General features: G+C 56.0%; 7 protein-coding genes across 7 annotated transcripts; 3 read left to right on the forward strand and 4 right to left on the reverse strand.

Annotated features, from left to right (window-relative positions):
* The first annotated feature begins 217 nt into the window (after window positions 1-217).
* On the forward strand, window positions 218-2,377 carry N656DRAFT_776088 (cyclophilin-like protein). Its single transcript, XM_064814565.1, has one exon. It carries the CDS (start codon window positions 297-299, stop codon window positions 2,154-2,156), a length of 1,860 nt encoding a protein of 619 aa, XP_064672603.1. The 5' UTR covers window positions 218-296; the 3' UTR covers window positions 2,157-2,377.
* Window positions 2,378-2,525: 148 nt separating this feature from the next.
* On the reverse strand, window positions 2,526-4,739 carry N656DRAFT_703813 (uncharacterized protein; the record flags this gene model as incomplete). The annotated part of the gene is made up of 2 exons (XM_064811125.1): window positions 2,526-4,517; window positions 4,680-4,739. 2 exons carry the CDS (start codon window positions 4,737-4,739, stop codon window positions 2,526-2,528), a joined length of 2,052 nt encoding a protein of 683 aa, XP_064672604.1.
* A 4,250-nt stretch (window positions 4,740-8,989) lies between these two features.
* Window positions 8,990-10,551, forward strand: N656DRAFT_478201 (chromatin associated protein KTI12). Its single transcript, XM_064809791.1, has 2 exons — window positions 8,990-9,152; window positions 9,230-10,551. The coding sequence occupies exons 1-2, from the start codon at window positions 9,147-9,149 to the stop codon at window positions 10,478-10,480; spliced, it is 1,257 nt and encodes a 418-aa protein (XP_064672605.1). The 5' UTR covers window positions 8,990-9,146; the 3' UTR covers window positions 10,481-10,551.
* Window positions 10,552-11,060: 509 nt separating this feature from the next.
* N656DRAFT_776094 (uncharacterized protein) lies at window positions 11,061-13,844 on the reverse strand. Its single transcript, XM_064814566.1, has 2 exons — window positions 11,550-13,844; window positions 11,061-11,489 (listed from the first exon to the last, which is right to left on the reverse strand). The coding sequence occupies exons 1-2, from the start codon at window positions 13,513-13,515 to the stop codon at window positions 11,320-11,322; spliced, it is 2,136 nt and encodes a 711-aa protein (XP_064672606.1). The 5' UTR covers window positions 13,516-13,844; the 3' UTR covers window positions 11,061-11,319.
* A 978-nt stretch (window positions 13,845-14,822) lies between these two features.
* On the reverse strand, window positions 14,823-17,019 carry N656DRAFT_704313 (TPR-like protein; the record flags this gene model as incomplete). Its single annotated transcript, XM_064811168.1, has 3 exons — window positions 14,823-15,057; window positions 15,115-16,276; window positions 16,344-17,019. The coding sequence occupies 3 exons, from the start codon at window positions 17,017-17,019 to the stop codon at window positions 14,823-14,825; spliced, it is 2,073 nt and encodes a 690-aa protein (XP_064672607.1).
* Window positions 17,020-18,258: 1,239 nt separating this feature from the next.
* N656DRAFT_776098 (EF-hand) lies at window positions 18,259-19,399 on the reverse strand. Its single transcript, XM_064814567.1, has 3 exons — window positions 19,253-19,399; window positions 18,774-19,197; window positions 18,259-18,714 (listed from the first exon to the last, which is right to left on the reverse strand). Exons 1-3 carry the CDS (start codon window positions 19,253-19,255, stop codon window positions 18,299-18,301), a joined length of 843 nt encoding a protein of 280 aa, XP_064672608.1. The 5' UTR covers window positions 19,256-19,399; the 3' UTR covers window positions 18,259-18,298.
* Window positions 19,400-20,409: 1,010 nt separating this feature from the next.
* Window positions 20,410-23,083, forward strand: N656DRAFT_787606 (spindle pole body interacting protein; the record flags this gene model as incomplete). Its single annotated transcript, XM_064816621.1, has 3 exons — window positions 20,410-21,204; window positions 21,260-22,510; window positions 22,598-23,083. The coding sequence occupies 3 exons, from the start codon at window positions 20,410-20,412 to the stop codon at window positions 23,081-23,083; spliced, it is 2,532 nt and encodes an 843-aa protein (XP_064672609.1).
* Window positions 23,084-27,974: the final 4,891 nt, after the last annotated feature.

Below are 27,974 nucleotides of genomic sequence, written 5' to 3' on the forward strand. Positions count from 1 at the left end.
GCAATGAAGACAATGAAGACGAGCGTTGTCAACCCCTATGTATTCTATAGCTTGAAATTACATGTATTCCTGATGTAACTTACAATTAGGTATTGTAACCTCCAACGGTACGCCCCACCTCGCCTGGTTACAAGGGTCTTCAGCCCCACGCCTCACGTCTGCCAAGCAGTCCTACTGATAAGATAGCGCATCAGCCCGTCGTGGTTGTTTTGGAGTCTGGAACTTTGGATTCCACTGGTTCGGTTTGGTCCCCATTCCATCATCAATTAGAGACATCAGCCCGCCTCATCGCAAGCATGGGGAAAGGCACCGACAAGCTCTACATCACACACTCGGAGTGGTCGTCCTCAGATGCGTACAGTGCCAGCGTCGGAGCGAATGCGGGCTCCCGAGCGCAGCGCAGTGGCGGCGCCGCCCACGCAAGTTTCAAGCGACTGCCCTTCAACTTTTGCGCCGCCAGTCTCCAGCCCTTCAAGAACCCCGTCTGCACCCCGGACGGCACTATCTTCGACGTCGAGGTCATTAGCGCCTGGCTTGAAAAGCACAAAACCAACCCCGTCAATGGGAAACCTCTCGTTGCGAAGGACCTGATCCGTCTCAACTTTGCGCGCAACGCCGACACCGCCGCCGAGGGCAGTGCCGGCGACCGAAATGGCGTCTCGACCGACGGCAAGGGCGACTTCATCGACCCCGTCACGTTCAAGGTCTTCACCGACAACACGCACATCGTTGCCATCCGCCACGGTAACTACGCCAACGTGTTCGCCTGGGACACGGTCGAGCGCATGAACATCAAGGCCAAGATGTGGCGGGACCTGGTTGACGACGTCGAGTTTGGCCGCAAGGACATCATCACCCTACAGGACCCGCAGAACGCAGCCAGCCGCGACCTCAGCCAGTTCAAGTACCTCCAGGACGGCCAGGACGCGCTCCCCACCCGCGAACAGGAGGAACAGCGCCAGCAGAGCAACATCAACATTGACGCGTTGGGCCGGATAGGTGACAAAGTGCTGCGCGCAAAGGAAGCCGTGCAGCGGGCGCGTCAGGCCCGCGAGACCGGCGACGTCAATCGCATCACCAAGTCTCTGACAGCGACCTCCAAGCCCACCAACTCCTCCTCCACACAGCGACAACCCTCCCTCATCCAAGAAAAGAAACTCGCGCCCAACGCGGCAGCCTACACGACCGGACTAGCGGCCGCCTCCTTCACCTCAACGGGGCTAACCCCCTCCACATCCGGCGAGCGAGCGCTGCTCAGCGACGAGGAGTACATGCTCAAGCCCAAACGTGTACGGCACAAGGGCTACTGCCGGCTAGAAACCAACCTCGGCCCACTAACCCTCGAACTCCACACCGAGACCGCGCCCAAAGCCGTCTGGAATTTCATCCGGCTCGCCCAAAAGGGTTACTACCGCAACCTCCGCTTCCACCGGTCCATCCCCAACTTCATGATCCAAGGCGGCGACCCTACAGGCACGGGCCGGGGCGGGACCTCCATCTGGGGCAAAAACTTTGCCGACGAGCTCGAAGGCCCGCATACGCACGACGCGAGGGGGGTCGTCAGCATGGCCAACAAGGGCAAAAACACAAACAGCAGCCAGTTCTTCATCACCTACCGCCCCGCAAAACACCTCGATCGGAAACACACTGTGTTCGGCCGTGTCGTGGACGGGGCTGATTCCACGCTCACCCGCATGGAGGCCGTCCCGACCGACAAGGACACCAACCGGCCGCTTGAAGACATTGTGCTGAAGGATGTAGTGGTGTTTGTCGATCCATTTGAAGAGTTCCTCAAGGAGAGGGACCAAAAGGAGGCTGAGAGCAAGGCAAAGGAGGTTGAACTGCGCCGTGGTGACAAGGAGGATGACAGGACTACGTGGACGGGCAAGAGGATACGTAGCAGCAGCGATTATGATTATGACGGGGGTCGGGGGGTTGGCGGGGATGGTAGTAGTAAGCCTGTGGGCAAGTACCTCCAGAGTGCGCTGGCTAGGTCGGCGATGCAGCAGCAGCTACAACAGCAAGAGGAGGAAGGGGATGGGGATGGGACGGGGGATAAGAAGAAGATCATCAATGAGGTGGATACGTGGGAGGAACCGGTCAAGAAGAAAGTCAAGATGGAAGGCCGAGGGTTTGGGAACTTTGACGGGTGGTGACTTACTTTGTACAAGTACAGTGATTTACTTTGACGCATCGCATCGCATTGCTTGGCGCAGGTCAGGTCAGGCCAGGTCAGGTCAGGAAATGCGGCTGCTGGAGTGGATGGACTGGAGCTGTTATTTTTTTTCTGGGATTCACATAGTGCTACGACCAAGCAGCTGGTATATACTATTTGACAGCATACAAATATACATGCAAATCGGTATCTTTCGTGTATTGGTATCTGCGGGTAAATTTCTCCCATCTTTTCCATCCATTGCTTTTCCTTTCATGTCGTGTCTCTCAAGCCCTGAAATCTCGGGAGATCCCATAATAACGCCCCGTGCGTTTGAATTCGCCGAGCCAAAACCGCTCGCTTTGTGATGTTACACCCAAACCATGTCAAACTCCGGCTTCGTCGGCGGCATATCCCCCCTCATCGTCAGAATCCCATAACCCGGCCTGGCCATAGACAGCGACAGCGACAGCTGTGACAGCACAGACTCCTGCTCTTCTACAAGTTCCCCCTCCTCCTCCCTCGCCGACGCCAACGACATGTCCCCCGCTCCAGCCAGCCACGACCCGGACGCGGACGCCTCGTGCTGCTCTTCCAAAATGTTGGCCACGGCATCCGCCTGCCTGATGCCCGTCTCCATGTACAGGGTGCGCAGCCGACCAATGACGTAGGCGCGCATCTCGTCGGAGCACGCCGTCGACATGCCCACCACAAACAGCGGCCAGACGACGGTGCTCCTGGCCGACACGAGGAGCATGTAGCGCTCCGCCTCCTCTTCGGCGTCCCGCGCGCGCGTCACGTCGAGGATGGTGAGTCCTGACAGATACCGCTTCGAGGAAGGATCGGAGCAGGGGCTAAAAACGCTGCTGCCCGAGTCGGATGACCTGGCTGACGGTGATGTCGGGGGGCTGGGCGTCTGGCGTATCTCGACGGTCGCTATCGGTGTGGCTCCCGGATCGAGGCTCTCGATGCTGCCGTCGGTGGCGTTCATGAGGCCCAGGTGTTGGGGCACGCTCGCCGTGACGGCGTGGACCAGCCGTCGCAGTTTCCGCCGTGCCTTGTGAAACTCGTCCATGTAGTAAGTGGAGGATAGCCTCGGGGCGAAGGTCTGCGAGTCATGGTAGATGATGGAGACAACGGTTTCTAGCACGAGGATGCGGGTTGTGAGGATGCAGGTCCAAAGGTTGGCCTGTCGCAGGGATGGATATAGATGGCAAATACCCCCGAATACTGCGGGGTGGTGTTGTGTTACTTTGAATGTCCGATATTGTGAGGACGGTGGTAGCTGGGCGGTTAGTTTCTCAAATCGCTCCTCAATGGCCAGCAGCTTGCCGAGAATGATCTCGGGATCAGCCAAGGCGCCCATCTTGATATCTGAGCGTAGTTGAAGTGTCTCCCACACTAGTGGCAGTAAATGTCTAGTCGGATTTTCAGGCTTCAAGGTTGAGGCCATTTCTTGCGAGAGCTCTATCAAGCCGTCCGGCATGGGCACATTTCTTTGAGCGCAGATGATAATTGCTCGCTGGCAGAGCATCGAGAACATCCTTCTGCCCGCCCGCGTCTGGAATTGAGCGGCTCCCCGCATTCGTGCAAGCTCCGCCGCCCCGTTGACATGTTTTTGGAAAGCCTCGACCGTCAAGGTTCGCGGTGTGTTTTCTGCCATCATCTCGAACACGCCGAGGATCAGTACGGACAGCATTGTGCTGTCCTTGACGGCTTCGGCTGGATCCTGCAATGCGTGATTTACCAACCGCAATGCTGTCCCGTACGATTTCCTCGCGGCATCCATAAGATCCACCGACTGTTTCATGCTAGCCAGTTCCATGAGCCCGACGGCCGTCATGCTTGCAAGGACGCCGTCGACCTGGCCCGACGCCGATGGCGAAGGCTTCCACACATCGCGGAGAAAGTCAAACTTTTGGTGACATGCCGTCTCCTCCATGGTCACGTATCGGGAGAAGAACCAGGCGGTGCCTTGTTCTTGGCAAGTCGGCGCGAGGTTGTACAGCAGGGCCACTGCAGGGGTGACTGGCCAACTTCCTGATTCGGGTGACAGCAGGCTACAACTCTCTTCGCATGCCGGGGCGTCCCAGCTGGCTGGGCTGCTTGGTGCCGGGGAAGTGGGGACCACTAAGGACAGTGGTTTCCTTCGAGGCTCGGGGGTGAGCGACGAGCGGCCCTCCGAGTCGGATGGCGTAGCGGGGTCAACGGCAAGACTCCTCGTCTTGCGGGCCCGGGCCCTAGCCTTCTTGATGACATGGGAGCTTTCATCGCGGAACATGAGGTCGACGAGGTTTCGATACCCGGGGCATTCTTGCTGTCTCTTCTCACACTGCCCGCACCCTGGCTCTCTTTGATCACACTGGGACTACGTCAGCGGGCCGACTCACAACGGCTTCCATTGCCGAGGCGGGAAATAGGTGCTGTGATACCCAGTGATGCCGTGGAATGGTGAGGCTCACTGGCTACACTACATGACGAAGAGAAAGGGTTGGGGGCGGAGGGTGGCAAATATCAAACTTACTCGTATCTTGCGCTCTCGACAGTTAGAGCATCCCTTGCTTGGCTTCCCACAGTAGACCATCTTGGGCAGAGAGGCTTGAGGCTTGAGGCTGGACGCCGACCACAGTAGTGCAGTAAGCCCGGTGGAGACGCCGCGTCTGACGGCGCAGCACCGTTCTCTCGGGGATGGTTTCGCCGAAGGAGCCTCACGGTCAGGTCCCCGACTGTGGGTAACGTCGCTGATACTCTGTTGCTTCAGTCCAGGGCGAATCCAGAAAGAAGCCCGGACCTAAGCACATGCAGTCGGCGATCACTGATCAGCAGCCGGGCAGTTCGCAGGGCGGAATGGGCGAGGGCAACGCGTCGTTTGCGGAGTATCGCTTCAGTTTCAGCTCGAATGGCCAACCTCTGACTATGGGGTCGGACTATGGGGTCGCTGACGGGTGAAAATGCCTAGGAGAGAGCCTGTCCGGCTGACGACCTTCTTTAAGCTGGATCTGATCTGGGCAAGATCTGGGCAGTTGCGAACTTGCAGAAGGCCGAGGCGCGAGAATATAATATTGCATTCCCAGCTGCCGGTGATCGTCAACCCGAGCTTCGAGCTTGTCTTGGGAGCCAATACCAATCCCCCGGTTGACTCGATTCATTCATTGCTGTGCTGTACGATAAGTTACATACGTGCTAGCCAGGGCTCACAGGGCTATGGCTAAGGGGCTCTCGCCAAATCGCAGCAAATCGTAGGCGGGCGTTGAGCGAGCGCCAAGATGCCCCGCCGACAGACGACATGATAAATCGAAACACAGCCCCTGTTCAACGGCCACAGCCTCCAGATACCCGAATACCTGGCGGTTATTGAAATTGTGTCTTGACATGGCTGGAAACCATCAAGCGCATCTCTGCACAAGAAGGTAGCGTTAGGCTAAACATTGGTGCTGGATGCGCCAGATGCAGCGAGATTCACCTGCGAGGGGGTCAGATGAGTGGAAGACTGAGAAGGTACCGCCTAACCAGTGGCCCGTGCTCGAGCAGGGGCCTTTCCTCTTTGGGATACCATTGCGAAGGCGTTCTTGACCAGCAGCCGATATTGGCTCGTCTTGGCGAGGCTCCCAGCAATCCAGACCTTCCAGGGGGCGCCAGAAAGCTTAAAAGTTCCCCACATCTTGAAGGACAACGTTACACAGGTTGCACGCGACGCGTTAAGGGTTGGAATGTTGGAATGGGCACTATCCGTACATACAAGTGCTGACCAATGCATCTCTTGGGAGGACCTCGGTACGGCTATGGCTGCTGATGGCTTGCATTCCCTTGAGGCGAAATGCTTCTAGAATAATTCTAGTGTGGTTCATCGATGGCGTGGCTGCTCACGCGTGGCTGCTCACTCTGCAAGCCACTTGAGGCGGGCGAAAAGCATGGACGGCCCGGTTTGGCCGTTTGGTTGACCGATGGGACGCTGGCGCCGGAAAGGGTCAAGTTCAGTCGATGGAATTTCAAGGGGAGACGCCTGAGTACGAGGTACTGCTGTAGCTCATGTGTAAAAGTCGTTAGTGAATCCAACATACCTTCAAGTTCGTCATGATCAGAGTAGCAGATTGAGAGATTGCAAATCTACAACCTCGTGCTATGTAACGTTATGCTCCCTATGTCGTGACTGGGTAACTCGTCTAGTAGAAGTTGAAGACCTGGAGCCCTCGACTAGACGATGGGCTACACTACCGGTACCGGCAGACTGTTCCCCACTCGGGCCCGAGAGATCTGGGCCTGCAGGACCAACGAACCTATACGAATCCACTAACTTCGTTCACTACTGTTAAAACGTCTGTTTGGTGGATTTTCTGACCGTGCCAGATCTGGCGAAATTGTCCCCGGGGCCCGAGGCGCGAGGCGAAGGCTCAGGGATAACGTAAGTTGGAAATTCACGCAGATCCTCCCGATGTTTACTAGCATCCACAGCCCTACACTAGTCCCAGAAGGGAAAAGCGACCATCCAGATGGAAATGCCCCCTGGTACCTGAAGTCCCAGATTCGACCAGATTGACCTTAGCCTTGATTTCACTGGACTGGGGTTGTTTGAAGAAATACGATCTCCTGACCCATGCAGTTGGCAGACACCACCCGACCACGTCGTGGCCCGGCAAATATCTCCCACGTTCCTGTCACCGCCGCGAAACATTATTCTGTGAGAGCAAAAATGTTATTCTATGAGAGCATGTGGCGCAGTCCACTACACACGCTCCTCTCCCTACAGTCTATTGCAGGAGGGAAGAGCAAGCCATATACTTGTATTGTACACATTCGAGTTAAATACCTTACTAAGTGACGACCTAATGAAAGCTATTTGCAATGGTATAATAAGTATATCTCTAATCCGTTTACTACATCTGTACTCTGTACCTTCTAGGTTGGCTTGAAGAATCAATGGGGGCTTATGTAAGCAACGGCAGCCTTGCTCCATTCCTAACCCTGAGCTTTGCAACACCGAGCTTTCGGACTGGCATCAACCCTGCCCAAGGTCATCGATGCGTGCGCAATGATTGGCGATGGCTTCAATCCGCTCATCGTAGGATGATATGTAGAAGTCTGTAAGCAGTGTAAGGTGGCCTACGGTTGAAATTTGTGGTGGGTTGTGGTGGATTTGGCTGGGTGGTGAGCCACAAGATACGTATTGCTCTCGCAGAATATTATTTTTGCTCTCGCAGAATAATGGATTCGGTCACCGCCAGGCACGCTAGCTGTGGCTTGCCCTTGCCATTTGGGCCGCAGGCCATAGCCAATCAACATCATCGGGTGTGTCATGACTGCCATGACGATGGAACAGAAAACAACACCAAACGTTGGCCCTTTCCTCGTCGAAATGCCGTGGCTATGCTTCTCTGATCAAATGAAGATTGAACAACTGACTATTTATAGCATCTCATGTGAGAGTATTAGCGGTGAAGAACACGACCTCATCACTTCCCCTTTCCCATGCTTGATGTTAACCTTAACATTAGAGCCTGAGTGTCGTCGGCCGCTTGGCACGTCGGCCAGACCGGCCAGACCCTGGATATGGGAACTTCGAGCAGGACCCCCACCAGCACTCGACGTGCAACGTCCGGGTGTAGCCCGGATTTCCACATCAGTCAGGTTACTCAGCAACTATGGTTTATCCCCACTCTCCCGCCGCTCCGGGCCGAGATCGCCCGGTGATAATCCCTCAGAGCTATAGGCCGGAATACGCCCATGTAGTTGCTTTTCTTGACTTCGGCAAAGTGCCACCTCAAGCCACCCCAATATCGTCGTCAAAAAGCCGATGCACAACCTTTTGGCTACAGAGCACGCCGGCACGCGCAGCATCGAAACAAGCTTCCGGAACACTCCCGTCCCGGGCATGCCACACCGGATACCCTTGGCCGAGTCACTCATGCCTCAAACGTGCAAGTCTACCTTCGCAAGCCCATTGGATGCTCCTGATTATACGGTAGCACTGAGGCTGTTGACCTGAGAAGCAGCTAATTTATCGAGGGAGCGGTTGCACGGCGCGGGGCCAACGGCAGCTGTGGGAGAGCCACGGGAAAGCCTGAACCAAACTTCGCGCTGAGCCGGTAACCAGTTGAAAGGGGCCGCTCGCTTGGCAACGGCGACGAGGTAACGTCTACGTCCGAAAGCTTGCATTTGCGCGTCGACGTTGTGTTCGAAACCATATGCTATGTAAACGATGACGAATGCGAGGGCCTAGGCAACCGGGAGCCGAAGCCGACGAGGATTTCGAGACGTCAGCCCTTACACGTACGTATATGCCTTCTACTCTTCGTGCCTTGTCGAGTCACCGGGAGACGGGAAGGCAGGCTCCCGTTCAGGCTCAACCATCCAGAAGCCGGCATGCCAGGAACACCATACCTCCGGACCGCGTAAGCTCAGAGCAGGTTGACAGCCATGAACTGCGGTATACGTACGCCAGAATCAAAAGAAGGTAGGAGCGAGTCCTCCCACGATCGGGGCTACGCAATGCATATCATGGCCTCTCGCCAGGGATCTTGAGGATGTGTACCATCTTCATCACATGCTTTCTGAATAGTACTCGGTTGTTGTGGGTCTCGAAGAATCCGACGAAAGAGAGACAAGGGAAAAAAATTTCAGGCTTACTTACATTGCATACGTCTGAAACGTTTGACAAGAGGTCGATGGCTTTCATCTGATCAGCCTCCCGAAGTCAACATTACAGTAGCGACAAAACGTTCCCTATCACTGATATGTACTGTACATACACGCAGGCAAGCCGGAGGGGCGTCCGGGACTCCGGGGTCTCATCGGCTAAGCGAGGAGTGGGGTACTTGTACCTGTCAAAGTGGGGGCTACATACCCCTCCGTCAATCGCCCCGCCATAACGGTAATTCTTTCCAGTGACCTCCAACGTCAGCCTGGCCTGGCCCTACAGGCCAGTAATGTGCAGACCAAGTCGACATTATCACACGCTGGCAAGGGATTCTCCAACCCAAAGCCAACCGCCAGAATGCCAGTAAGCCTCCAGACAAAGCCTGCTTCAAGAGTCCTCCTCCCGACTGCAAATCTAATACCGTCACCCCTGCCATACAGCTCATAATCATCACCGGCCTACCCACCTCGGGCAAAACAACCCGGGCACGCCAGCTGTACTCGTACCTCTCTGAGCGCATCTCTTCCTCCTCCTCTTCCTCTTCCTCTTCCTCTCCCCCAACCCCCCAGCAGCAACAACAAGAACAACAGCCGCAACCACAACAGCAACCAGCCTACCGTCTCCACCTCATCTCAGACACGACGCAGTCCATCTCGCGAACCGTGTACGACCTGTCCCCGTCAGCACTCCCCGCACACGTGCGGTCGGCCAACGCCTCGGAAAAGGACGCGCGCGCGGCAATCTACGCCGCCGTGAAACGCGTCCTGTCCCCCCGAGATATCGTCGTGCTCGACGGCCTCAACTACATCAAAGGCTGGCGGTACCAGCTCTTTTGTGAGGCCAAGAATGCGCGCACACCGAGTTGTGTGCTGCAGGTCGGTTGCCCCGTTGAGCGTGCTAGAGAGGTGAATCAGAGACGGTTGGTTCGGAGGGGAGAGGCAACGACCGGGAGCAATGGGATTGGTGAGGTTGGTGGGGGAGGGAACAGGGCGGGTGGGGCAGAAGGGGCAGACGTCGCAAGTGATAACGGTAACGGAGATGGTGCTGGAAGAGGATCTGAGCCACGAGTTGGGGGCGAAGGGGATGATATTCCGGAAGCCGGGTCGTCGGCGCAAGCGGATGGTGATGGCGCCGAAGGGGACGGGAACGACGACGGGGAAGAACCCTACGAGCCGTCCAACTGGGAGAACCTCGTCTTCCGCTACGAAGAGCCCAATCCCATGACGCGCTGGGACTCGCCGTTGTTCACCCTAGTATGGGAAGACGACGAGGCGCAGACGCGGCAGGTGTTTGACAAGATCTGGGACGCCATCGCGGGGCAAGGCAAAAAACTGGTCCGCCCGAACCAGTCGACCGTGCAGCGCGACAAGGACCCCGGCGGGGACTACCTGTACGTCCTGGAGCGCGAGACGCAGGACATTGTCAAGAAGATCTTGGAGATGCAGTCCGACGAGGGCGGCGGCACGGTGAGCATACCGAGGGTTAACAACACCGGAGAGGTCGGGGATGATTTGGTCGTGGAACTGCCCGGGAAGAAAGTCGGGCTGCCGCAGCTGCAGCGCTATCGGCGCGCATTCGTCGGGATGAATAGGGGAGGCATCGGGCTCGAGGCGGTTGGGAAGCTGGCTGCGGGACGGTTGCGGGAGAGCTTCGTTGGGTATTTGAACGACCTCTTTGAAAAGGATGGTTGAGGCCTTTGAAAAGGGGAAAGCCGCTCCCTACTTACAATGTCCTAGGATATTAGGAGAGAGCGAGCCCTGGTCAAGCAATTACCCTCGCGAGCCCTTCGGCGTGGGAACTCAAGTTAGGTGTCCGCGGAATGGCATGCAGATTCATGTCATGTCCATCAGGGTTGAACCTTGGGGCCATGAGCCAGCAGATCGGAGAGATCGAATCAACCTTTGCAACGGGCCAGCCGCCTTGTCGCCGCAAGGAAGAACAGGGCTTCGACAAAGGCCAAGAACCGCATTTGGGTAGTTCCCCAAGCTAGACAGACTGGAGTTCATTCAGACAAATAGGCACAAGTAGACAAATTGATACCCAAGAACCAACCCAAAAGCCACCAGCACACACGTAGAGTGGAAGACATTGGATCCTTGCTTGGCATACCGAGATATCGGACGCAGGTACTGTACCTACCTCACACATGGCATAAGGAGATCTGATCGAGGACATTGTCCCGACCCTACAATATAGCAGGACACAAGTATGTAATAGTAAGTATAGAGGTCTGGGCAAGCCATCATAATCCGCGCTTTTGTAGCCCTGGCCCTCGCTTCTCACATCAGAGATTCCAGAACCAGACACCTCCAACGCAATGCAATGATGCATGATGGCGCACTATGGGCGTGTAGTATGTCATGCGAGGTAGAAGTAAACAGAACATGTCACTTTTGGCAACAGCATTGACAAGAGGGAAAACGCCTTATGTACATTATATGCAGATATCAATTCTTAGTACAAAAGCATCTGGACTATGTAGCGCAAGAAAAAGAGACACCTTAAAAGACAAACCAACAAAAACGCGCCTCTAATTCTCCGGTTCAGTATCCGTATTTGTCGCGCTGGTATCATCATCCTCATCGTCCGTGCCACTCTCCTCGTCTGACTCCTCCTCCTCCTCCTCTTTCTGAGGTTTCCTCTTTTTCGGCTGCGGCGGCGCACCACCCTTGGCCGCGTTCATAATGCCCGCAAGAGAATCTGCCACGCACATGTTAGCAAAAGGGATATTACGGGATACAGAGAGAGATATTGACTCACCCTCCTCCGGCTCACTAATCTCATCCTCGACCGCCATCTTGGCCGCCTTCTCGGCCTCCTCGACAATCAGCGTCACCTCCATCTTGGTGTCAAAGCCCACGTAGCTGTCGCACACGACGTGCATCACAAACGTGTAATGCCCGGCATGGGGCGGGGCTTGGAACTGCGCCTTGAGGGTCTGCATGGCAAACGTCGGCGTCCTGCCGTCCTGTTCAAAGATGGGCTTGTCAAACTGGGCAAAAGTAAAAGGCGGGACCGCGACGCGCCCTTGCTTCGAGTCGGTCAAAAAAACGTTCCACCTGGGGCTGTGGTCGCGCGCGAAATAGGGGGCGGCCGCGAGCGGCGCCAGGATGGGCTCATCGCTGCCTGCTGATTCCTCCATGATGGGCTTGCCCGTCTTCTCGTCCTTGCCGATCTGCTTCTTAGTCTTGCGGCCAAGGATGGCGTCCAGGTCGTCCTCGGCGGGATCTATGTCCTCGAGGTCGGCAGGGTTGACCTCGGGCACGTTTTCGCTCCCGGGGGGCACGAAGCGGCCCTTGACAACGAGTGTCACCAGCGAGGAGGGGATGATGAACCGCTCGCCCGTCACCTTGAAGAAGGCCTTGGCGACGCGCAGGAAGGGGAGCTGCTTGGCGACGCCGACCGCCTCGCGGTATTGCTCGTCGGTGAGCAGACCCTTGCCGACTACCAGGCTGCGGCGCTTTGCGTCTGGCCTGTCCATGAAGGCCTGGATGCTGGTGTGGATCCGTGAGTCGCCCTCAACAGCTTTGACGACGGCCGGGGTGAAGTAGGGCAGCTGAAGGAGGGGTGACGATTTTGGAGGCATAGCTTGTATCAGATTCTGGCTGGCGTAGTACGAGGCCAGAAGGGGGCCCGTGTTCATGTACGCGAGCGAGATGGCCGTAAACGACTTGTTCAGAGCATGGGCAATTGGGGCAACCGCAAACTTGGCCTTCTCTAGCGTGGGATCGTCGAGCTCTATGCGGCCAAGGTAAGCCCAGAGCAGCGCCAGCGCCTTCCTTTGCGGCCCACTGTCGAGGTTCTCCAACCTCTCCTTGTCCTTGACGGACAGGCCCCCAGCCAGTGGCGACAATGCGCCCTCTGCGAAGATCCTCGATTCGACCTTGGACAGGCCAGAGTCGCTCTTGTCTCCCTTGAAGAGCTCCTCGAACTCCTTGCCGGTGCTGAGGGCGGCCACGACGCCTCCCTCGTCAATGTTGTCCTTGTACTCGCGGAATAGCCTGTTTGCGCTCTCCATGAGAACGCCCTCCTTTGAGCGCCTGAGCGTGCCGTACCACCACGACCCAACGAGGTAGGGCAACAGGACGCCAAAGAGCGCCGAGTAGAGCAGCACAACATACTTCCCATTGCCGTCCGACACGATAACCTTAGGCAGCGCGATGTTGATGCTGTAACCCTGCTTCCCATCCGGGTTGCCGTACATGATATAGTTGTTCCGGACGTCCTCGTCTGTCAGCGCCTGGTACGCCTTCGAGATCTCGACATAGCGCGCATTCAGATCGTCCATGGTCTCGTTCTTGGATGGATCTGGCTTGGCCTTGTCTGGGTGAAACTTGAGCGACAACTTCTTGTACGTGCTCTTGATCTGCTTCTCGGTCGCTGACTCGGGAATGTTCAGGATGTCGTAAGGGTTCCAAAGCTTCTGTGTGGGCGCCTCGGTAGTCTGAATAAGGTAGAGCATGTAGCCTATTACGGCCCAACCAGTGATGACAGCGAGGATGAGCCAGAGCTTGCGGTCCTTGCGCTTGTCCCGCTTGCGCAGCGCGTCAACCGTGTCTGTGTGGGCATGCTTGAAGCTGGTCTGAATGCGCTGGAGCGAGGCGGCAGGGTCCCGCGACCGCTTTACTAAGAGGAAGGTGAGAGGGACAGTGATGATGAGCGTTAGCGTGAAGACGAAGAAGGGCCAGAGGTAGCCCTCTTCGTCGTAGGCATATTCAGCACCCATGGCGAAAAGTCGACTGGATATCCAGGATCAGAACCCGGATCGGGCCCTGGTGTTTGCTCCTCGACCAACAGATAACGTCAAAGGCGTCCAGTCGAAGAGCACAGGGAGCAAAAAGTATTAGGAGGAACAGATGTACTCGTGCCCGAACATCAGAACGGGAAAGAATCGGTCAATTTGGCGAACCCGATAGCTGGGTGTGAAAGGTGAAGAGTGCGGTTTGCACCGTGGTTCGTATTTGCAGACAATGCAATGTGGCGGCTTCACGACTGGCTTCAATCCGATTTTTGGCGGGTGCGACAAGTGAATCGTGGCCTCCAAAACTTTGGCAGGGATGGTTGCGGTTGGCCCCGGGCCGCTAAGCGCACGGTACCCCGGTAGTGACATGAGAGCACGGACCCTTCAAGGTATTTTTAGCCCCACCGTCACAACCAGAACCAATGACTGCCATGTAAGAATAATGTATCATGTACGAAGTAATCTATACAATACCTACATCAATGTGAGGTAAACCGATCAATGCCATCATTGCGGACGCAGTTAAACATCTCTAAGCGACTTAATGCAAACGCCATGAATCAATTCCTCCGAGTCGCCTTGACTTGAAGGAGGTCCTGACAGGCCACAATCCAATTAACTTGCCTTGACCTCCAGACCACCACACTCATACACAATGTAATCAAACGCAACGCAACACAACATTATCTCTGAAGAAAATCAAAACGCCTTCGTCATCATTGGTGGGAACGTGGCCACGAACTACCTGTCTATCTGCGCGGAATGCGGACGATGTGCTGTGATGTTGATGCTTTGGGCTGAAAGGATCTGAGTCCTCCCAACAATGAATTACCCATGATCCAACAAACGCCTCCCCTCCTCCAACACGGGTAGAATGTTGTGGCACTGGCCATTGCTCTATACCGAAAACAATAAGAAAAACCATTCTTTTTGGGGGGGATGGCACGACCTGAGCAGCGCCCCCCTCACAGTGCCCCGACCGACTTCTTCACCCCCAGCATGCAAACGTACAAGACTCCAGCGCCCACAGTCAGTGCACCCAAGAGGTACGGTGGGAGAAGCACGACGGCGGCCACCAGCACGAGCCCGAATCGATGCAGCCGTTCCAGCCGCCTGTCCCTTTCCTCCTCTGCCTCGGCTCGCCAAGCTGCCTTGATGCCAATCCCATCCCTTTGGGACCATTCCTCCCCATCCTGGCGGCATCGGCTGTCGCGGTCGTGGTCGCGGTCGTGGTCGCGGTCTTGCTCAGTGGTCCGGTCATCGTCATCGGTCGCTTCTCCGTCTTCGGATTGTCACGAGAAGTTGAAGCTCTGCGGGAAACCACCCCTTCCACGGGGGCGGTCGTTGAAGGTGAAGCTGGCGCCTCCAGGGAACCCGCCTCCCGGAAAGCCGCCTCCGCCAAACGCTCCTCCTTGGCCCATCATCGAGAACAGGATCTCCGGGTCGATACCGCCGCCCATGCCGCCGCCACCAAACATGTCTGCCGGATCAGCTAGATCGGCCCCACTGTCATAACGCTCACGCTTCCTAATCATGCTGTTAGTGTACACAAAACTATTGGTGAGAATAAGCATTGCAACGTACTGAGGGTCAATCAGCGTCTCGTATGCCTCACTGATGTCTTTGAACCGAGCCTCGGCCTCAGAATCCCCTGGGTTCTTGTCGGGATGGTGTTGAATGGCCAGCTTCCTGTAAGCCTTCTTAATCTCGTGGTCCGTCGCAGTCTTCTCGAGGCCCAGAATCTTGTAATAGTCCTTCCTCTGCGACTTCTTGAGCTCCAACTCAGCCTTCCGAACCTCCCTGGCAATGGTGCGATCCTCGGGGTCCAGCTCCTGGATGGCCTTCCACTCCCGCACCGCCGCCTCCCATTTCTCAGCCAGACCCAGCGCGTTGGCCTTGGTCTTGCGGGCCTTGATATACTGGGGATCAAGGCTGATTGCCTTCTCGCAGTCGGTAATGGCAGCATCATACTGCTTAAGCTTGATACGGCACAACGCTCGGTTCTGCAGAATTTTGGAGTTTGTACCCTTGTTGGAAGGGTCAACCTCCAAGGCGGCCGTATAAAGATCCAGAGCTGCTTGCCATCGCCCAGCCTTGTACTGAGCATTCCCCTCCTCCTTCATCTTGTCCAGCTTCTGGACCATCCGGAGCCACTTGACGGCGTCCTTGAAATCAGGATCGCAGCTAAGCGCCTTGCGGAAATGCTGCACTGCCTTGTCATTCTCGCCCTGTGAGTAGAGCGCCCTACCCCGCAGTACCAGGGCCTCCGGGTCCTGACTGTTCATCCGCAAGAGGGACATGGCAATGTTCTGAGCCTCTCCAAGGGAATTAGCGTCGCCCATCTTGAGAAGTGCTTCTCCTCGCATCAGCTGCCATTTTCTCGGCTTCAGCGCGTGGGCTCCAAGCAGCTTCTCCGCCATGTCGAGAGGATGCAACACCATGGAGGCCGCCGTGCCGTCCCTCAAAGCCGACTGTGCCGCTTGGACATGACGAAGCATCTCCCTCGCCGGAGCAGTGTCCTTCGCCGACGGCGGCGGCTGGATGCGGGCAAAGGTGTCAATGGCATCCTCAGGCTGCCCGAGGTTGGTGTAGATGCGAGCCAGACGCAGAAGTATCTTGGAGTTGGAAGGATCCAGATCCAGCGACCGCTTGCAATCCTCAAGGGCATCGTTATAACGGCCGGCTGACATGTACGCTGCAGCCCTGTTGCCTAAATAGGTAGCGGAGTTGGGCTGGAGGTTGACAGCTGTTCGGTTGCATTAGTTAGGGTTCGTAGGAGCCCGCAAAACGCGCAGGCAATAGTATAAACTCACCCTTGGTGTAGAACTCGAGTGCACGAGTGTAGTCACCAGCCTTGAAGAATTTGTTACCCTCATTCTTGAACGCCTCGGCCTGTTCAGCGTCTTGTTGCACGGGGCTGGACGGCTGCGATCGGTGTGGCGGGGGAGGGGGTACGACTTCATCGTTATCGCCGTTCGCCGACGAGTCCACTCCATTGCTGACAGGCACGGTGAATGAATTGGCATGCGGAGGGGGTGCGGGGGACTTTTGGCGCTGGTACTGCTGTTGAGGCTGCGAGGGAGGCGACGAGGCGGTGCCCCCGTTGACGGGCTCTTTGTCAACATCCATCGAGTTGCGGTCGCTCCAAGTGGACAGCTCGGACAGGCGCTTGCGCTCCTCAGGCGGCAGGTTAAGCGGGTGGGTGTCCGGGTCGATCTTTTTCCGACGGGACGACGACAGGCTAGGCTCGGTTGAGTGCCGCGCGAAGGGTCGGGAAGTGCGCGGCGACTGCGGCTTCGACTCACGCGGGGGGGTCGGCGACGTGGGACGCTGAACTCTTTTGGAGGGTGACCGGGAAGCCGAAGATTTCGAAGGCGACTTAGTGGGCGACTTGGGCGGAGGGATAGGCTGTGGATCAAAACCAGCGTCCTCGTCCTCCTCTTCGGCGGAGTTTGGTTTCTTGGACGATATTTTGGAGAAAAACTTCATTTGCGGAGTCAGAATCCAGAATATTCACTAAAGGCTGAGTCCTTGCTGGGTCCAGATTGTTATAAAGCGGTTGGTCCGCAAACGAAGCGCGGCGGAATGTGACTTCCAGGCAAGGTCAGGCTTCGTATCGTCGGCGCTGCATAAAGGCAAAAATAGCTGGAGGATTGAAGGGACGGTACTAAGCGCAAGGTATCCCCAAGTAATTATTTTTGAGCTTTTCGGGAGGGTGTGTGGGTGCGCATGCAATTGCCTGTCACTTGTTTTGTTTCTCCCACTCTCTCTATTCTTCGGCGTCACAGAATGGGAGGCGGGGGTGTTCCTGGCAATCGGGACGAAAAGCTGGGAAGTGCGCAGAAGGAGTTGGGGAAACTCTGGAGGTCGGGGACAAGTTCAAAAACCTGCAGAAGAAGGCAGCAGGCCGATCAACCCATCACGCTTTGGCAAATTGAAAGGGTTTAGACGACTTCTCAGCCCTCAGGCAAATCACAGAGCCCCTTGGGCTTCTTGATTTGCGATTCGAAGAAATATTGAGCTGGCTGGGGTTGCTCTGGAAATTGGCGGGCAAAAGAAAAGTCATTCGTCCGGGTCCGCGCCCAGCATCAGGTCGCGCGTGGGGACGTTGTTCTGCGGGGGACACGGGTCCCATCCGGTCAACTGTTGACTCTCCAAAGCAAAACCAGCCTTCAGGGTCGCCTAGCCTAGCGTTCAAGGAGCCCCGGTTCAGAGATAAAATCTCAATCCCGGGGAGAATCGCTCTAACCAGTGCTCAGCCTGGTGGGCTTACTCAATTCTCGAAGCTTCTGTGGGTCAGCATGGCCGGTGACCGGCCTCTTGCCTTATTATAATGTTACGGAGTACACTTTGTGTTTGTACATACTGTAGAATAGAAATATCCTCTGCATTTTGGTAATCGAGGAGGATTGAAGAACAAATGTTGGCAAAGGGGCCGCTCGTGTCCTCGACCGGTCCGTTTAACGGTGGCCATTCGTCTTGCCGCTTTTGGTGAATCTCGTGGCAACGGTCTCAAAATGGCGCTAGGCGCCTACATTGCGCATGAACCGCGACAGTCATCGCGTGAGGGTAGCAGAAGCCAAGCGTGACAGCACCCAAACACCAAACTGATAGGTCATTAACATCAATCAGCCCCATACCCGTTACATGTTGCTAACAAGCGAAATCCACTGCCAAGGCGCAAGTCATGATGCCATGTTGATAATCATTCACTGCCCCGCAGTGCCCCAAAAGCCCCAACCCCCTCCCATTGAGCGCTGTGGCGAGCTCACTCTTCATCAGCGTGTTCAGAGGCATGCTCGCTCCCTGTACTCCCCCCAATAACCGTGTTTACAAAATCATGGTACCTGAATACTTCACCCCGCTTGGCCAGGCCGCCAGATTTGCTCTTGCTGAAGGCTCTACGACCTGTGAAGCCGGCAATGACCTTGTCTACGTCCGCTGGTGTCAACGGCTGTTGGCCGGGCTCGGGCGCTGTGTTCAGCAGGGCGTCGCGGAGCTCGACAAGATCGATCTGACCGCTGTCGTCGTCATCAAAGGCTGAAAATGCCGATAGGAGCTCCGAGCTAGGGGACAGCGCTGCCAGGGACGCCGAGATGGAGTTGAGGAATAGCGCCAGCGTCATGATCTGCGGCCCAGATGGCGGGAAGAACTGCGAGACGTCGGACGCGCCCGAGGGGAGGCCTTGTGAAGCCCCCATGTTAGCAATTGGGCCGGCAGTAAAATCGGCTAGGTGACCCTACCCAGCTGGTTGAGCATGTCCGCAACGTCCTCCCTGTTCACGGAACCATCACTGTCGCGATCAAGGATTTGAAAACCTTCCCTCAATGTCCGGACTTGCGAGGGCTGTAGTTGCGAGAGTGAAGTTCCATGTGCCGCCGTGTTTGCAACTGCCGGCCGAGGAGTGACGCGCGGCTTGGGCACATAGTCTTCATCCGGCGCATCGTCTACTGTCGCTTGTCTGCGTGGTGTACGAAACTCTGGTGTGGGACTTGCCACTGGACTGCTGAGGAATCTCGGACCAGCATCCGATCCGGCTTGTTTAGTTGGCGATGCCGATGGCGTTGTCTGTCGCAGCGTGGAAGGCGACGCTGGTGATTGAGGACGGCGGAATGGCGAAGGTCGTGGGGATCCGAACCCCAACGGGGATGGCTTGTATGGCATGGCCTGTGACTCAGTCAATGATGCGACCAATATTTTCTTTCTTTTGAATTGAGCCTACCATCCTCTACGGCGGTCTTTCTGGATGTGTTTGCGAATTGTAATGGAAAACGCCCCCGGCACCTAATTGTTTTCAGCTGATAATGATGTCGGTCCCCGCCAGTGGAAGACACACCGGCCGCTAAGAATGCTGTTGGCTCAAAAGATAAGCTAATCAGTAACAGCTCCGACTGAATGGCGGAATGTCGTGCACGCAATATGGTTTGGCCGTTCGTCGCTGTCAATAGCAATTAGCAAGCGCAGAAAGATGATCGTGTGAACAAAGTAAACAATCTGACCGGACAACCAAGCCAGGATAAGGGAGGGGTCAGCCACTGTGGCTTAACAGCTGTCAGGGTCGAGGCTGGGGTTTGTTGCTGGTTGGATGCACTAGGTGTGCAAGCTTGTTTCATCAAAGCCCTGACATGCGGGGACGGGAGTTGGCATCTGGCAGGGGATGGTTAGTGGACCCCAGCGGCCAGATCCGCCCCCCTCCCTGAACCCCTCATTGGCTTTAGCGCCGTACCCCTGTCAGGAGGTTGTGATCCAACTCCCACCAAAGGGCAAATCCAGCAGCTGCTACCCGACGCAGTGTATTCGGTTCAACATCCCGCATCTTGGCTTGCAGCCGATCTTGTGTTTCGGCGTTCGCTCTTACCGCGACCGCATTGACTCGGAAGCCGTGCTGTCGACGAAATCCCAACCATACCGGAGGCGATAATTCCTCACTCGACGCTTCAGAAGTTCAGAGCCGGGCCATTGGTGCTCTTATCTAGCGACTAATTAGAAAGAAACAACTCGACTGCCGATTCGCACCCTGTCGTTGGCGACGGTCATTCCCTTTCTTGCCCCGTTTGTCCGTTGTCCGGGACTGAATAGTTCGCATAATTCTTGCAACCGCACGGCGCTGATTGACATCAGTAATACGAAGTAATCCCATCCCGATCCCGCCAGGCCAAACCGGCCAGCTAGGCACCGATTTGCGCCTCCGCTGCGGCCAACCCTTGTTCGACCGTTCCATTGGGCTGTAAGCGGAGCCGAGGAGCCGGTTCGTGTAACCAGCGAGGTCCTCAACTGACCGACACTTCCTGGCAATCGAGACGACGGAAGAGAGGGGCATCGGTCGGCACTTGACCGGGCTGGGATACGGGTCCAGTGGGCAGGCGGAAGACCACGACGATGGCGTCGGCTCACCAAGCGCTGCCGATTCTCACACGAGCCAACAGCGCGGCCGGCTATGCCAATGGTGCCGCTCTGCACCACCAAAGATCGCTCTCAACCGTCCCCTCCCCGCGGTCAGCCGAAATGTCTCAGAATGCGCGCCCCGCCCGCTCCCCACAACCTCCTGACGGAGACTGGCCCTCGAACCCGAGCGCCAAGAGCAAGACGTCGTCGCAACATAGCTCACTGTCAGCTGGCGCCCAGCGTCGCCATGACCCCGCGGCGCGACGACCGCCCAAGCTGCGGTCCCAGTACCCTCGCAATAGTACCGAGAACCATGTCGAGTACATCCTCGTCGCCTCTTTCGATATCGATCGGGGCCCGGTCATGGAGCACCAGTACCCGATAGCCATTACCGGTGACGGGCACATGCTTGCCGAGCTCATGCTTCCGGACCAAGCCCACGTCAGAAATCAGGACTGGACAATTTTTTTCCTCCACAAAGACACGAGCCAGGAGGAAGATGACGCGGAAAGGCGCGCAAGAGAAGAGCGGCGCGCTCGGCGGCTGCGCAAGCGGGATCGGGCCCAGGGCGTAATACACGAGTCGGACGACGAGGAAGAAGGGGGCGACTTGGACGAAGACTGGGACGACGACGTATCGACGGACTCGGAGCCCGAGGGCGGGGAGGGCCCGCCTTTAGTCTACGTCCTCAATCTCGTGAACACAAAACAGGATAAGACCGTCAAAAGAGGTGCTGTCGTAAAAGCAATGGCCATATGTACCCGACATCCTTTCTTACATATATACAAGGCGAGACCGGACTCACTTTCCCGCACCTCACTAAGATGGCTAACCCAAGTTCCAGCCCTTGTTATTACTAGCGCTAGAAGAGTACTTCAAGGCGCCAGTTCCCGAAACCCTAGCCATGCTGTTTGAAGCCGTGAACCAGATGGACTTGTCACTGATGCCCAAGCTGAGTGTCCTCGAAAGGCACCTGCTACAATCCAGTGACAACAAAGATCTGTTTGTCGAAAAGTTTGAGCAAATGATCCAGGCGCGGATCGCCGAGGAGACGGGTGAGGACGTTGCAGACCAGCCGCTCGACGCCAGCCAGACGCCGGCAAAACGGCCTGGCATATTCCGGTCAGGGACCAAGGAGCACATCCAAACGCACGCGGCCTATGTGGTTCCCCGGGATACACACGAGTTTGAGAGCAAGGTCATGTACAAGGGCATTCCCATTCCGATCAAGGTGCCTGTAGCCGTCATGCCCGAGATTGTCGGCGACTTCTCCTTGATCAAGCTCATCCAGAACTTTTCAGACGCGCACGCCAAGTCGCCTCAGACCTTCCCCCTGCACCCGCATCTCACAACAAACGGCCCCAATACACACCCCATTATAGTGCTCATCAACGCACTGTTGACACAAAAGCGCGTGATTTTCTTAGGGCACAACATGCCGTCGGGCGACGTCGCCGAGGCCGTTCTCGCGGCCTGTGCCCTGGCGTCCGGCGGCATTCTCAGGGGCTTCACCCGCCACGCATTCCCGTACACAGACCTCACAAAAATTGACGATCTCTTGAACGTGCCCGGGTTCATCGCTGGAGTAACAAACCCGACCTTTGAGCACCACCCAGAATGGTGGGACCTGCTCTGCGACCTGTCGAGCGGCAAGATGAAAATCAGCAGCAAGATCGAGGCAGCGCCGATCACCGAGGGCCTGGTATATTTCCAGCAGCAGAATCCGGCCTACGCGAATCTGGTCTACAGCTCGTCGGGCAGCGGGTCGTCATCGAACAACGACCTAACGGGGGACGCGGCGTTCATGGCCGACATCCTCCGGAGCATCGCCACGCGGGCGGGCGAGCGGGTCATCCGTTCCAAGTGGCGCGCCTGGGTGCTCAAGTTCACGCGGATAGCGGCAGCGTTCGAGGAAAGCGTGTACGGGGCGAGCGCGCTGTATATTGGCAGCGACGAACACGAGGCCAACATGACAGGGCCCGGCGGGCACGGGTACGTGTGGGCGGACGAAGCGACCAAAGCCAAGGAGCTAGCTGGGAATGTAACGAGGATTGAAGGGTGGAGGAACACTAGGAGCTACTACAGCTTCATCCAGGTGCGTGAGAGGGTTGATTGATCGGTTTCCCGTCGCCTCAATACATACATAGTCATGACTGACAACAAGAAATTTGAAAACAAACAGGACGTTGCCAAGCTCTACACGATCCGCCCGCTAAAGGGCCTCGACCTGGCGCACATGCACGACCGGCTGCGGACGCAGCGGCTGACGCCCATGCAGAGCAAAGAAATCTACGACACGCTCGCAAAGTACGTGCACACGTACGACGAGATCTGTCTCCTCTTGGGGGTCATGCCCGAGTCGCACGCGGGGCTTTTCTACCTCGCGCTGGGCCTGTTCCACAAGGACCGCGACGTGCGCGTCGGCACCGCCGACCTGCTCGAGCGCATCGCCGAGCACGACGCGGGCCAGCACTGGTGGCGCGCCCTGAGCCGGTTCGAGAAGCTTGCCTATGTCCGCATCAAGCGCGAGGCCGAGGCTGAGGCCGGGGCCGGGGCGATGGTGACAAATAAGGCTCAGCGAGGAGTCGCTGGCCAGCACGACAGGGAGAGGGACGGCGGGGGGCTTAGTCCGGTTGATAGTAATAATCATAACAAGAGAATCAGCTAGAGGACTAGCCGGTTGAAAGGGGTGGTGGTAGTATCTCGGGTTGAAATATAATTCTATTTAATTCCATCTTGAGGGAGGCAATGAAAGGCCATTTCGACAGCTGCATCTCTCTGTGACAGAACAGTTTTGGAACGTGACGTCGTCTAGGAATGATCCAGATCGCCCAACCCTCTCTCCTAACACTAATGCGCAAGTCAACAACAGTAGAAGGTCACGGCTACAATGTCTCAACTCCTTGAGAGCCATAAAAGAAGCTAAATTGGGGATACATGCGACCCTGCAATTGGGCGATTATACAGTAATACTAGATGAGACAGACTTTCTTGAGAAGTCGTCTCCGTCACTCCCTGCCTGCTTGGACTGTATATACGAATTTTCCTCTCGGCATAACAGAAACACGAGAGCAAAACACATGTGGCAGTACACAAATCATGTTCTCCAAACTATGCCCGCTCTCTGGCCTTAGCACGGGTGGGTGGAGGATGTCCATCAACGGATGCCCTAGTCATCCTTCTGGACAATGGACGCACTGCCAAAGAAGTTACGTCTACGGCATGCCAACAGGGAAAACTCATGCCACTCACTGTACGATTCCCGGCCGTGGTAACCCTCGAACGTGTAACTGTTTTGCCATTCTCCGAGGAAGGTGATGAGAAAAGAGAGAAAGATGTGTACACAGGGCTGGGAGGGAGCAATCGGGGCAACTGACAGTAAGCATTCACTCTCACTCCCTTGTGCCACCCTGTAATAACACCCTGCAGCTCGTAGCCAACATGCTCCCATCACCTGCTAGCATGAATCTCCAAGTTGAGCTAGCTGCAATAGCAGACCCGTTAGCATTGGGGTGGCGAAACCACTTCATATTATCGCATTATCAAACCGCAAATTATATCGTAGTTCGGCGGGGGTATACAGTCAGACTGGCCGACTACCCTCTACGGGACAGTAGCGCAAGATCCTTAGGGGCGGTATATCCACAGCACAGATGAGGTTTTATTTGAAGCCAAGTGAATGTTGATCAGACAGGCCATGATCTCGCCAACAACAAAGATGAGCCAAGGAGGGCAGAACACGCCAAAAGACAAAGTCTCCACAGCGCGGCTGGTGGCTCTGGCTGCCAATCAGTCCTCTAAAGAGACTTTCTGGTCAGCGGAGCCATGTGAGACAGCAATGACACAGCGGGAACTGAGCCTTTTTCCAGCGTTCCAGAAGCCAATTCCTCTTCTCGTGTCGAGCTTGATCAAGCGAGAGCTCCTCGCGTCAGGCAGGTAGTCGCGGGAATCAAGCATTATTGCTGGGTCTCGGGAGCGAGCGGTTGGTGAACTGCTGAAGGAGTCTGGCAGCGCCATGGCTTGATTCCCGGAACTGGAATCAAAGCCAATACCGTCTTACATGCGTCAAACTCGAGGACCAAGACGGGATTTCCTTCTTCCTCGGCTGATCTGTTCGTCAGGGAATGCCGTAGGTGTATATCCCATAACCAACTGCAAAAAGAACCGAGTCTGGCGGAATAAAACAATTCATCAGCGCAGCAGCTTGCTCTGGATAGCGGCTTTAGCAGATTATGCTAGGAGGCAAGACCGAAGACGGCAGTTGGGAGGAACAGCTCAAGGGCTAAATTCCACTTCGCATATGAGGGCGCTGCGGTATTATCGCAACCGGTTCCGGCTACGGCATGGGCGAAGTATCGGCCGATGACAATTGGCGATGGTGCAAGGAATCCCCCCTTGTTGTGGGAACAGGTAACGTTGCAGATCATATCCTCCAGACCGGAGGGGACCCTTCGTGAATAAGCTCCAGGAGGTCGGGGAGTTAATCAACTCTGTTCCCGGTTGCGAAGCCAAGGAGGACGGGAGTAGCAATTCGCCTGGAACAATGCCCGCTGCGGGTGTAAAGGGAGTTCCCTCCTTCCCAGGAACCTGGAGGTCCTCACATTACATCATCACATCAACGGTAATTGATTTTTTCTTGTTCCGGCAGGAGATTCGATTTGAAGCCGAAAGGGAACTCTGGGTCAGCCGAGAGCGGCAACTGCAAATAAGGGCAAGAGAAGATCTGGAGAGCGCAGATTTACCCGGATTTCGACTGTCGTTTATCGAGAGGCCTATGCCCCAGCAATTTGGCTTTCAACGGCCGGTTGGAATCCGTGTTAGCAGCCGACATCTCAATATGACGAGCAGGAGCCCTGGCATACCAGCTTTCTAACATCGTCGGCAACTGCGATCAAGACTGTTCAAGCTCCCTCCAAAGCTGAGATCGACGGACGATGATGCGCCCATCTGTTCTCGAAAAGATGGGATGAGAACGACGGCATAGGAGCGGCCTCCTCCGAGCAAGAACGGACGATTTCCAACAGATTGGCAATCAGTGATTTGCATCCCGTGCCGTCCAAGGTTAAAGGTATGCTCCCGTGATCTTCACTCGAAGATTTCGAGAAGCCTCCTCTGATTATAATCCATGACCGGACATTGGTAGAGAGGGCTGGGCCACATTTGCCTTGCCAGTAGGCCGGGGTTTTAGGGAAAATTAGCCGCAGTTTCACCTCCATTTTGCATGCCGAGAGTCGCAACTTGTAGCGGATCCTATCGGCTCTTCTCTCGCCCCAAAACGCAGTTTCTTGAGAACGGGTCCGGCTTTTGGACAGTTGGACTCATCTGCCCGTGCTGACAACGCACCCCTAGGTGATGATAGTGCACAATGCTCAAGGGACATATTTCGTGCTGTTCTGAAGGTGGAGTATCCCCACTGGGCCGCATAGGGTGCTGTTATGATCTCCGCCGCCGCAGACATCTTGAAAAGCCAACAGCGATATGCCACTGTGGTTTGAGAACCTATTGGCTAGGATAAATAACCTAAGAAACCTCGTAACGGAAACCGCCCGCCTCCGAAGGAGAATCCTTGAGGCGTTGAGTGAAAGGTTTGGATATCCGGTACGAGGACACGGTAGTCGGTATGGTACGTGTCCTGGTATTGCTCGACGATATCATCCGGGGTAGACTCCTTTGAGAGCTGTTTCCTGAGAAGCGGTACCCCAACTACCGACGGTGTCCGGCTGCGCGAGATATGAGAACTTACGTGGCAGAGGTGCACCACCTACCGTAGGTGTGGGGTATTCGGCTGCTCTTCCAAACTGTCAACACCGGGAGGGCGACACCACAGAGGTTGGCGCGCTTCCGACTCTTGGATCGTGCGTTGTAGCATTCACTGTGGTAGTATTGCGTCTGATGGGGATGTGTAAACGCGAGCTCAAGCGGGTTGGCTGGCGGTTCGTGCGGATGCTCGAACACACGGTAGCGTAATCAGCGAGTCAATGCGTTGACAAGGTGGTCGATGAACAACTGGTCGGCATTCAACTAGCTGTCAGTAAGATGCCGTTTGATGTTGCTGGGCTGACAAGTGGAGCACCAATGGCCGGCCATCACGCACTGCAACCTCTTTAGCCGAAACCAAGCATGAGAAGCTACCTAGTGTATGGTGGCAGACATGTCCGGGTCCTTGGGCACACCTAGCTCGTGAGCCCGGGTCGACCATTCGGATAATTTCTTGCGTAGCCGTTTGTGGAGTGGACTGGCAGCTTTGTGGCTATGAAGTTGAGGACTTGAGGTTTCATCTCGAGTCTCTTACACCCTGCTGTGGCTGTAGGGCAAGCAGTTGTGGCGCTCCCTCTTCCCAGGCAGCTAGCAGTCAAAGCCACAGCAGTGACGGTAAGAAAGATGTTTGCCGGCTTTCCCTTTAGAAAGGCCATATCCTGCAACGTATGTCTATGCAACCCGTTCTGGGTAAAGGTTGCTTTCTCAGAACCGGGTTAGTTGGAATGACCGGAGGGTGCAAAAGTCGGGCGTTGTTGCCCGAGGCAGAAAGAAAGAGGCGTAACACGGGGAGCCTTACCAGTAGTCAACGGCGCCTGGGAACGGCCGCGGCTGTTGTCAATACGGTTGTGTGCGCGGCCGACTCCTGTCTGTCATCCTGGCTGTGGTGACGCAGCATCCCGGTCCTCCGTGGCAGGCAGGCAGCGTCGGGACCGACGCGGGCGTTGTGATAAAAGCGGCGGCCTATTTTTCGGCGTATAGTTTGTGCCTCAACTGTGACCATGATTGAGCCGCGAAGGGACAGTAGACGGCAGCCAGCGGGCGTCTACGGATTGGGCATGCGCTGTGACTGCTTATGAGATGATTATGAGGACTGCTGCGACGCCATTTCTGTGCCGTGCCCAGTGTAAACTACCTTCCATAGTCGCGAGAAGCCGCCCGCGGTCGACACGGAAACACTCAACTCGCCAACCCGACTTTCAATAACGGCACCGTGTGGTCGTTCGTCTGCCAGGGCAATCCCCGTCGTGCCAGTCTTGCATGTCTTGCCGTCCGGCTAGGCGATACAGTACTCGCGGGACTCGGTGCTCAACCCTGGATGCAGAGTCAGTCGATGCAACGCTGGAGATGTCTGAGCCAAATTGCCAATTAGTGCAGAACCAACCCCATATCGCGAGGTATGCAGCAGTGGCCGATTGGCTTGTTCTTTTGAAAGCCCCTCCCCACTTCTGCAATTTGTAGCCGGTGCAAACTGCAAAGATCTCGCCAGGTGTTTGTTGGCGCGGGTGATGGAGGGATGAAAAAGAAAAAGACTGAATACGGAAAACTCCGTCCTTAGCGACTCGTCTTCTGCGATGATGCATCACACCTACCAACGTTGAGAAGGATTGGCGAATCGAACACCGTTGTCGCGCCGCTTGGAGCGCTCAGGAGTCGGGTAGGGTAACGTTAGCGTACAGCGTCCTCTGGGACACGACTGCTCCAACAAAGCCAAGGCCGTGCCAAGTGAGCTTGATGCACGACCAAGAAGGCAGCCACGGCTGGGACTCTTCCAGGATCATGTGCGCAGAAATCCAGTCCTC

This window comes from Canariomyces notabilis, assembly GCF_033297395.1.
Source record: "Canariomyces notabilis strain CBS 508.74 unplaced genomic scaffold N656scaffold_4, whole genome shotgun sequence".
Lineage (NCBI taxonomy): Eukaryota > Fungi > Ascomycota > Sordariomycetes > Sordariales > Chaetomiaceae > Canariomyces > Canariomyces notabilis.

Excerpts from the sequence above, each read along its gene's own strand:
- N656DRAFT_776088 (XM_064814565.1), top strand. The coding sequence starts at position 297 with ATGGGGAAAGGCACCGACAAGCTCTACATCACACACTCGGAGTGGTCG.
- N656DRAFT_776094 (XM_064814566.1), bottom strand. The coding sequence starts at position 13,515 with ATGGGTGCTGAATATGCCTACGACGAAGAGGGCTACCTCTGGCCCTTC. Across the intron at positions 11,490-11,549 it reads GATTAGTGAGCCGGAGGAGG|ATTCTCTTGCGGGCATTATG; the intron begins GTGAGTCAATAT and ends TGTGCGTGGCAG.
- N656DRAFT_776098 (XM_064814567.1), bottom strand. Across the intron at positions 18,715-18,773 it reads GGACATGCTCAACCAGCTGG|GCCTCCCCTCGGGCGCGTCC; the intron begins GTAGGGTCACCT and ends GGGCTTCACAAG.